The following is a 10,705-nucleotide window of genomic DNA, read 5'->3' on the forward strand; positions in this document are numbered from 1 at the left end:
AAGCTGAGGAGATTGTGCCAAGGATCACCACAAACTGATGATGGGGAAATAGCAGTGGTACAAATGGTGGATCAGAGCTCCACCAGATGCACGAGTGTTTACTAAGCGGGAGGTTACGGCAGGCCAGATAACAACCATGGTCTGTTTCAGGCAGTGTTTTTTTTAAAACTCACTCTTTTGGGCCAAGCTGGTGTCGTGGTAACGGCTAGTTAATGTGATCAGCGACAGAGCAATGCAAATGCAGGAAAACATTAACGACATTCAAGGCGGAGAAAATGGGCTACACATGACATGTCACACAAAATGTGAATTTGGATGCAATACTTCTGTTTTTGGTGGATATTATGGGTATTTATCTGTTGTTTTTCTCCTCCGAACCCCCTCCAAAAAACAGAGTGCCGACTCCTCAGATGAAGAATCTCTCCACATAGACACCGAGGCCAAGCCAGAGGTCACCGTCAAAGGTCGAAATTCTAAGGTCAAGAAAAAGGCCGGCAGCGCGGCCGGGATTCTTGACCTGTTGCAGGCCAGCAAGCAAGTGGGCGGGGTCGACTACAGCGCCAACAGGTACTGTAACCTCATCTCAACGTCACCAGTTCCATTACATAAAGTGACACTTATAATCCCATAATAATAAGGCAGTGCTATACAGTTGGGTGCCACCGATATTGGCCCTTATCATTTGACCCATTTAGGCCTGACCTCAAAATTTTAAAAAATCCTTCTAAATCCTCCAGTTTTCTGAAATAAATATTTTCACAATTTTTCAAAAATAGCAGACCTACAAGCTCGTAGCGCGCCACTCGGTGGCGCGCTATGAGCTTGTAGATCTGCTATTTTTCAATAGCTAAATTATAACATAATGTTTAAAACACCAAAAGGGGTTCCCGCCCAAAATGGGTTAACTGTCCTTTTGCGCAGATCACGCAAACCTCAGCAAAAAGAAAAGGACAATATCGATGGCCTCCAACTGTACATCTTAGCACTAATCAGTGGTTCTCTGTCTCTGGACTAGTAGCATATCTCATACAGTCTAGAAGCGCTCTTCCCGGGTCCAAAATGACAGACCCAAACCCTAATTGCAGCCATGAGATTCATTCAGAGATCTTTGTTCATTTGTTCTGAGATATTACAGAACCGACCCCAACACTGGTGGGCATTATATGGACAAACCTGACAGTTACAATTGCTGGGAAAAATGCAGTTCTATGCCAGTAATCCATAATCCATAATGGAATCTAGCAACTACGACTTGGCCTACAATAATAGACAATTACATTAGATTGCATGTTTTCACCTCGCTGAAGAAGGAATCCATGATCACACACGCTGTGCGCAGCTTTGATCCCATGGAGGTGTAATTTGATGCATTCTGACACTCAGCTGTCAGCCTGGCACGCATGCACAGCTTGGCTTTTTGCCTCCTTGTTTTGAGTACATTTTGCAGTAAATATGATTCTAGTTCAGCCTAATCATCACACAGCACTTCATGCCTTTCTGTCCTGATCAGCACTGAGTAGCGCTTCTTCTCTGAGTAAATGGTTGAACTACTCGTTTAAAGCCAGATTTTAACTTAGTCGCGCCAATCAGTGTTGCACAATATATATCAAGATCTTAACAGTCAATCTCTCATTTCATGCTCATTTCCTACATTATGACTATTGCAGTACATGAATGAAAGAGTACAATATATCATTTAAAAACATTTCCCCATGGAACACTGTAATTATGCCATGGAGTGGAGTCTGGACCACTTGTGGTCCAGGACACCACTGGGTGAGAAACAGTGAAATATCCACATGGACTGACTCAGCCCACTGTGCCACCAGCTACCTCATTCAGTCATTCATTTCGCTCTTCGTTCTTAATGGACAGAGCCACTGACAGGCAAATGGCCGCTTCAGTGACAGATATGATCGGCCCTATACTTCCGATCTCTCTAGGCCGAGAAAATCGTCTGGGAATTGAAGTAACAATTTACACAGGTCCTGTTAGCGGTTTACGCGTCGGCTCTGCATTTGTTTAATCTGCCGTTAATTTGTCAAGCATGGCGGTGGCCTGGCTCAAGCCCCCCCCCACAAACCCCCCGTGTGTCCCACTGTTTGCTGTTGTTTTCCACTCTTGATGGTCCACTTCCACCACAGTGAAAGCTACAAATGAGCGACGAAGGGCCGAAGCAAAACACAGCCGAAATGTGTTATTTTCTTCAATCCCCAGCCCCCCCAACCGGCCCCCCCTGCGCCTTGAAAGCGGACGCATGACACAGCGATGACAGGTCACCAAATGACCAGGGATCATTATGGTTGCGCTTAAAGGAGCCTTTGTTACAGCTCACTGCGTAATGGCTTTAATAGCTGCTAATCTGGACAGTCTGAATTAGCGTTTAAAACTGCTGCTATAAACGGCAAGTAGTCCATGGAGAATATTTATATATAGATATTACACATACTTTTTCTTTGGGCTAAATTAACACTTGGCTAAAAGCGGTGCAGTAGGCTAAGTGATATGGCTATTCTAAAACAGCCGATCCACAAGCTCACAGAGCGTCACAATGAAATGCATTGCCGTTGTGAGCTTGATATTCTTTTAAATTATTTTGTATTAATAATTTATTATTATATAATAATATTAAGTATTTATCGAGCAACTAAAGCTGTCAAATAAATATAATGGAGTAAAAAGTACAACACTGTGTGCTGTAGTGGAGAATTAGTATCAAGAAATAGAAACAGAAGTAACATAAAAGCACTTAGAAATTGTACTTTAGTGCAGTACTTGAGTAAATGTACTTGGGTAGTTTACACCACTGGTTCTCAACGTCGGGTCCAGGGACCACCAGGGGTCCAAATGGACCCTAACAGGTCCGTAACAGGTCTGTAACTCTGGTATGTATACTGTCTCAGAATTTAAGGTAGGTTAAGTGATATTGTTTGGTTAAAACAAAAGTTTTTTGTTATAAGGTACAAAGCACTATATTCTGATAGTAATCATTGCTAGTAAAGAGCGTTTGTTATCTGTCTCTCCACCTCTTTAATAAACAGAAAATACATGTTCAAGTAGGTGACACAATCTCAGCCAATCAGGAGACCGAGGAGATAGTACCCATTTATCAGCTTAATTTTTGTAGTGTTCACCGTCACTTCTTTGTGTGAACCCTTCCAATTTCACTTGTTTAATCTCTATCCTGTAAAATTGGTATCCTGACTGAAAAAGCACTTTCTGTGTTGAATAAAGAGCTGGAGAGACAAGGAGACTCCTGTTACTGAACAAACACTCTACTGTATGTCAATGAGTACTATCAGAATATAGAGCTATTTAACACTTATTTTAACCAAATAATATCACTATCACCTTTAAATGAACACGGCAGATTTTACAGTGTAAATCAGGGTCCCAGAGCTGACCCACCTGCTGACACACTCAGAGTTACACAGACCCTGTAGGTTCCATTAGGACGCCCGGCGGGTATAGTGCTCGGACCAGGCGTTTGGTTGAGAAGCAGTGCTTTATAACACCAGAGGTTGCAGGGCTGGCTCCCGGGCTGTGCGTGTAATGTCTTGTGTGTTGTGTGTTATCTTCTTTATTGACGTACTTACAGTCAGCCACCTGCATCCCCCAGCACACAGGAGGCCATCCAGGGCATGCTGTCCATGGCCAACCTGGCCTCACAGGACAGCCTGCAGCCGCCGTCCTGGAGCAACAGCCAGTCCAAGGGCAACGGCCAGTCCAAGAGCAACAGCCAATCCAAGAACAGCCAGTCCAAGAGCAACAGCCAATCCAAGAGCAACTCACATGGCGGGGGCGCGCAAGGAGGCAAGAAAGGAGGAGGAGGTGGAGGTGGCGGAGGTGGAGGAGGAGGAGGAGGAGGAGGGGGCACCAACAGCAAGCGGCCCACCAAACGCCTCCCGAAGAAGCCGCGCAAGAGCAGCAGCATGGACAGCGCAGACTTCGACGATGACCAGGACCACATGGACGCCTGCTTCAAGGACTCTGACTATGGTGACATGTCACACTGACTAGATACTAAATACAGTCAACCCATTATAAGACCTGAGGTCCAGTCTACCTATGCCTTCTAAATCACTAGTTATTGCAGTTTCACGATAAACAACTAAAACTAAAAGTTTAAAAATAGCAGATATAAGCTGTGAGCTTGTACTGTATATCTTCTATTTTTTTCACTGACGAGCTGGATTAGACACAAAAAAGCTTGTTTCCATTGTGGTCCGCTATGAGACAATACAACACACAAAACAAACGATACAGTGATAACATCCATAAAACACAAATAATTATACAGTTTAGTATAACTCAGGCTTGTGCTAATTATGTGTTATTAAGGAGAAAATATGACAAAGCAGCAGTGGAACGGACAGAGACATTTTCTTTTCTTTTGTTTGATTTGAGGAAAATGATTATCTGCCATGTCTCTCTCTCTCTCTTTCTCTCTCTCAGCACTGCTGTTAACAGGTGTTGTTAAAAACAGCGTGACCTTGGCTAGTATCAACATGTGGGTCCTTTAATGCTAAATGTGGCTTCAGGAAGTTTTCATTAGCAGTAGATGATAGGCCGCGCTGTTTACTTTGTGTGCGTTCCTTTCCAGATACACTCTTTAGTGTAGCTCCAATTTGCTAAATTTTTTCCCCCCGCGCAACTTCCTCCATGTGAAGCCCGTCCAAAAACAACATGGCTGACCCTCCCCGCTTGTTAATAAGCCATTAACATGAGCTCACGATGGCTTTCTCCTCTACATGCTTTCTCAACTGATTTTCTAATTAGTCATTAGTTAACACGAACGTTCCCCCGCGCTCTCATACCACCCCCACCCCACTCAAACGCCACAGTTCCTTTCTTCTCTTGTAAACAGGCCATTTTTTATCTTGATCAACCAATTATGGGGAATTCAAGTGCACATGTTTTAAACGCTGGTGTTGGGGGGGGTTGCAGAAGGCAGTGAGTGGGGCGGGCAGTCGACAGCTGTCTCACAGCTGACCGGGGGGGGGGGGGGGGGGGGGTGTGGATGGAAACGAAGTAGAACGCATGCATGCGTCGCACATTATGAACAAAGTGAATTAAAGCAGTGTCTCTCAACCTTTTTCCATTTCAAGGACCCCCAGTCTGATATGCATTATGCTGCGTTCACATTGGCAGATACAAAGTGACAGGCTACCATTCATTTTCAATGGAAGCCAGCGAACCAAAGCGACACCCGACGTTTGTAACTGCTACAAAAAAGTGTTGTAACCATTTTCCACTCGTATACAATATCTGCTTGTATACTTTTTATACTTTTGTGTGCCACTGTATTGTAAGGATCAAATATAGGGTGTTTACGACAAAACAGAACATTTTTAAATATGGAGATGTTAGGTTTCTACCTGACAGCGACAATATTGTCCTTTATATGTTTCGCTTGCTGACCTCAACGAGCATATTGATAAGAACTTGAACAGCGACGCAGTGACAGATATGTAGCCTGTAGCTTTGTATCTTTTGTTGCTGCTGGTGTGAACGTAGCATTAGGCCACAGACCCCCATTTAATACCCCTGGGACCCCGATCAACATTGTAGAATCAGGTCATTTAACTCTGAGAGTTTACAAATGTAACAAATGGACCGTTGGGGTTTACATTTCTACACTCTCAGAGTTACAGACCCTCAAGGGTCCATTTGTCTCCAAGGGTCTCCGGACCCAACATGTACATCACGTTCATTTTGACTCAAATTCTTCACCTTCTTTTTTTCCCTTTAGTTTACCCTTCGCTGGAGTCTGAAGAGGATAACCCCGTCTTCAAATCCAGATCGAAAAAGAGGAAAAGTACAGACGACACTCCGTACAGCCCCACAGGTAAACAAAAACAGCCAAAAGGGTTCCTTCCTTACTGAAAGGTTTGGCCAGAGGTTCTGACGTGGGTTCTTCTGTGTTGACAGCGCGCGTGGGCCCGTCGGTTCCGCGCCAGGAGAGGCCGGCCCGGGAAGGGGCCCGAGTGGCCTCCGTAGAGACCGGACTGGCGGCAGCCGCGGCCAAACTCTCCCATCAGGTGAGCCAGTGTTCATTTTGACTGCAAATTTTGATTTAGTTTGATTTAGTCATAGCCTTTTGAATATGATTTCATTTAGTTTCATTCATCGGAAAAGTTTTAGCGGTGCCTAACGTCTTCGGTAACCTGTGCTCGGCTAATCGTCTGTGGTGTCCAACATGTTATTATGTCTATATCAGTAGTAATTGTCTCCACCAGGCCGAAGGCATGGGGAGAGAGTATGTTTTGCACTCCGTCCGTCCGTCCGTGTGTCCGTGTGTCCGTCCGTCCGTGTGTCCGTCTGTGAACAGCTAATCTCCGGCACCGTTAACCCGGTCGATGCCAAATTTTGCACACACACTCCCTGGATGCCAACGATGAACCTCTGCCAATTTCCAGAATGGCCTGTTATAGCGCCACCAGGAGGCCGCTTTGTGCAAAACAAGTTTTTGGACAGTACACCTACATATTTTGTCCAAACATCACGCAAATTGGTACACAGTCTCTCTAGAGCCATTCAACGAAACGGGTCTTTCAGATTTCTCAGACTCCATCCTGATTGGCTAAGATTGGCTTCCAAAGTTTGCAGGAGTGCTCGGTTTCAAACAAAATGCTGCAAATCATGAACACATCATGTGATTTCCGTGAAATTGTGCACGCACATTCCCACTAGGCAGAGGAAGAAATGCCCCATGAACATTTTCAACTCAGCCTCATGGTGGCGCTATAACTGGCCGAAAAGTGTTTTTACCTCTAACTGCACGGATCTGTGAATAACTTTGTATGCCAACTCCCTAGAGGCCAAGGAAAAACCTTTGCCTGGAATGTTTCACATCTGCTCTTTATAGCGCCACCAGGAGGCCGACATATGTAAAACACATTTTCTAATATTACTCCTTCAGATTGTATCCAAATTTCACGCAAATCGGTACACATGCTCTCCATAGTCATGTGATCAAGACGGGTTTGTTTGATTTCTCATAATCCACCCTCATTGGCTACGATTGGCCCCTAAACTTTTCAGGAGTAGCCCGCTTTGTACCCGTTTTGTACAAATCGCCACAACTACTCAACGCAGCGTCCGATTGTGGTGAAACTGTGCATGCATATTCCCACTAGGCTTTGGAAGAAATGCCACTTGACCCTTTTCAAATCAGCCTCATGGTGGTGCTACAACAGGCCAAGCCGCGACACACACACACACACACACACACACACACACACACACACACACACACACACACACACAACACACACACACGTTTATATTGCTCCTAAACATTTTGCCAAACATCACACACACACACTCCTATCCTCCTGGTGGAGACCTGTGCCCAGAAGGGCACTTTTTCTAGTTTATCTTTAATTTACCCAACAATATGCAGTAAATGTAGTTATGGTAGTTACTTTACACCACTGCTGAACAATCACCTCCCTCCCTCGGGTCCTCTGCGATGCACGCGTGCAGTTTGAAGTTGATCTTTCAGACGGTTCCTGAGATACGTGAAATAAAGCCACGCGTTCACGTGACAAACACACAGACAGACAGATTTTGTGCATTTACAGTAGGATCACGGAAATCATAAAAGCAGAACACACAATAATGGATGTTTTTTTTTAGTAGCGGGTTGCATAATATGTATATCTTATTTAAAATAATAATATATATATAGGAGGAGCAGCAGAAAAGCAAGAAGAAGAAGAAGAGCACCAAAAAGAAGGCTCCTCCGGTGCATGCGGAGGACACGCCGCGGACGGGCGGCAAGTTCAGCCAGGACAGCGGCGGCAGCTCGCCGGAGCACCACCCGCCCCATCGGCACCACCAACCGGACGAGCAGGACGGCAGCCATGAGTCCGACCAGGAGGAGTACCACCACCACCCCGGCACGGGCAAGTCGCCGGGGGCTCCGCAGCCCATGGCGCCGGGGGTCTTCCTGTCCAACCGACGGCCGTCCACGTCCTCCCAGAACACCAACAACAGCACCAACACCACCACTAGCAGCACCACCACCACCACCAACACCACCAACAACAACAGCAGCAGCAGCAGCAGCAGTAAGAATGCCACAGAAACGGCAGCGGCGGCCAAAGCAGACCGCGGGGCTGCCGACGCTAAAGGTGAGCTGAGGTGGAGGTGGAGGCAGGGGCGGTGTGGTGCGGTTAGATTGTTACAATCGTTGGCATCTTACTGAAGCGACAGGATGTCTTAGATAGACAGATCTTAGTAGGTATAGTTCAGCGGTTCCCGACCTTTTTTTCTATAGTGTTATATCGTCAATTAAATCGTAGTGTTTTGGCAATTATTCGGGGGGCCCACTTGCAATATCCTCGTGGCCCACAATTGGGTCCCGCCCCGGCACCCACAGGTTGAGAATTGCTGAGTTATAGACAGGCCTTCATTTAACAAGATAACTAAGAATAAAAAGAAGCAACATGTGAAGCAATACAGTGGTAATATATAGTACAGTAGAACACAGTATCATAGTCAGTGTCAGTACAGTATTGTCCTCAGAATCTTCAGAATCTTACTTATATAGTTCTTATATCACAGCTTGTATCACAGCATGGCACTGAGTATTATCAGGAAAGGGGTGTGTGCATGCGTATGTGCGTGCATGCGTGAGTGTGCACATGCGTGCATGTGTGCATGCGCATTTTTGCGCAATATTGTTGAGCATATTGTCAGCCAAAACGTCTCCATGTTACTTATTTTACTATAGCAACATTCTTCGCACAACTGACCAAAAATATTTTGTTTACAACTATTATGCCTGCAAAGTCTTTTGTGTCAAAAAAGAAGAATGTGGCATCATTTCAGTTACAAGACTTTTGTAACTTATGTTATGGCAGCAAAGATGAACCAGATGGAAGTCCTTATGTGTGTGTGTTTTTTTTCTCTCTCTATCCTTTGGTTCTTCACAGCGAAGCGGCTAAAGAAAGGAATGGCAACAGCCAAACAGAGACTTGGAAAGATTCTAAAGATCCATCGAAACGGAAAGCTCCTTCTGTAGCCCGCAGTAAGACTGTCGTAAGACGCAAACTCACCCTTCTTTAAAAAGCCAACCATTGACAAACAAACAAACACAAACAAACTGAAAAACAGAGGAGGGAACAAACGGAAGACAGAACGAAGAAGACGCAAAAATCATGCATTTCTTTCCTCCGAATTTCTAAGAAGAACATCACTTCAAATAGGTTTTTGCCTCTTACTTATACTTTATAACTTTCAGATATTAAAAGTGTACAGAACCTACTATAAATATTTTTTAAGAGAAACACGTCTCATTTTACTACAGCTGTCCGTTTATCAGGGGTTGCAAAAAAAAACAAAGAGAGAAAATATGAGAAAAAAACAAACAAAAAAACAGGAAGTTAGAAATACATTGCAGTCATTCCAAGACTTTGTGAAAGTATCCCTTGCATGTATTCAGTTGCATGTGCGCTCGGGGGAGGGGTGGGGGTGGGTCTTGGGGGGGTAGGGGTGCTTACAGGTTAACTCCTACTATATATGGATGCAGCTTATCATTGCCACTCAACCATCCGTTGATTTATGATGGAATAATTTATACTCCCGTCGCGTGACGCAGCGCGGTTCGCCAGCAAGACCCGAATCTTCGAGTGTGTTAGGTTAGACTGAAGATCAATGTCTTGTCGCAGAGAGATTACTTATAAATTACCGTATGAATATTGTGCTTTAGAACGATAGATAAGCAGGACTTGTCCCTCCATTCTGATCCACTGGTCTGTGTCATAGACCCACAGCTTTCAACCTGGTGGCCGGCCTATCTTTGGCATTGTTATTATAGGAAATAGGACACATTTATAGGAAAATGCCGTAGGACATTTTTCAAAAATGTTTCCCAAATAGCAAAAATAGTGAACGTACAAGCTCACAACGTGCCACGACGATGCGGACCGCTGTGAGCTTGTCGTTCTGCTATATGCTTGGTATTCGGCGTACAACAAAGTATATACTGTAGGACCTAAGTTGTTAATTCAACCTTCATCTTGTGTTATTTTTTTTCTTTGTCACACTTTGATTTGCAAAGCACTATCAGCGATAATATTTATTTATGTTAAGGACAGCACTCCAAAACGGCACTTATGAAAACAACAGCAAAGCACAAAGGACAGACCCTTACCGGAGTACTGTCAGACCTAACAGTGGATCACGCCGTTGAATCGTTTATCTTCTTTTTCTGTTGAGGATTAAACATTTCCACCGTACGTACGCAGTTCCATTCAGTGTAAACCATGCTGTCGTCGAAACAAAGCGATTTTTCATCTTTTCTTCTTACCAAACGTTATCTTATATGGACGGACTGCTGAAATGGAAACATTGGTGGAAATTTGCAGACATTTGCAGTCTTGTAATTTTTAATTGGGTCGTATTATGCAGCTGTTAACCCGTTAGCTCTTAGATGCTCCTCTCTCACTGACATGAAGGGGAAACAGTCAAGTCTGAATGGTGTACTAGGAGGTGCAACAGTTATCTGAGCTTATACAGTAGGTCGGCTGTTGTCTGTATTTGTACGCAACACCATTGTATGACACAAGTATTAAATAAGTGGTTAATCAGAATAATCATCTTAGTCAATTATAGAAAATCAATTGAAAATATTTTACGTTGCTTCACTGATACTTTTTTTTTAACTCATTATCAAAAAACATGCTTCGCCATTATT

At 44.3% G+C, this 10,705-nt stretch overlaps 1 protein-coding gene across 2 annotated transcripts in view; it reads left to right on the forward strand.

Moving 5' to 3' along the window:
- The window catches only part of phf2 (PHD finger protein 2), a 46,877-nt gene extending 37,418 nt beyond the window's left edge, over window positions 1–9,459 (forward strand). The window contains exons 18-23 of one of the 2 annotated variants that reach the window (XM_079509954.1): window positions 395–567; window positions 3,599–3,999; window positions 5,753–5,848; window positions 5,932–6,041; window positions 7,694–8,138; window positions 8,943–9,459. In XM_079509954.1, the coding sequence (XP_079366080.1) occupies window positions 395–567; window positions 3,599–3,999; window positions 5,753–5,848; window positions 5,932–6,041; window positions 7,694–8,138; window positions 8,943–9,031 (1,314 nt within the window). In that variant the 3' untranslated portion in view covers window positions 9,032–9,459. The remainder of the gene's footprint in view (window positions 1–394; window positions 568–3,598; window positions 4,000–5,752; window positions 5,849–5,931; window positions 6,042–7,693; window positions 8,139–8,942) is intronic. The other variant, XM_079509955.1, reaches the window with a different exon arrangement.
- The last annotated feature ends 1,246 nt before the right edge of the window (window positions 9,460–10,705 follow it).

This window comes from Electrona antarctica (assembly GCF_951216825.1).
Source record: "Electrona antarctica genome assembly, chromosome: 9".
NCBI lineage: Eukaryota > Metazoa > Chordata > Actinopteri > Myctophiformes > Myctophidae > Electrona > Electrona antarctica.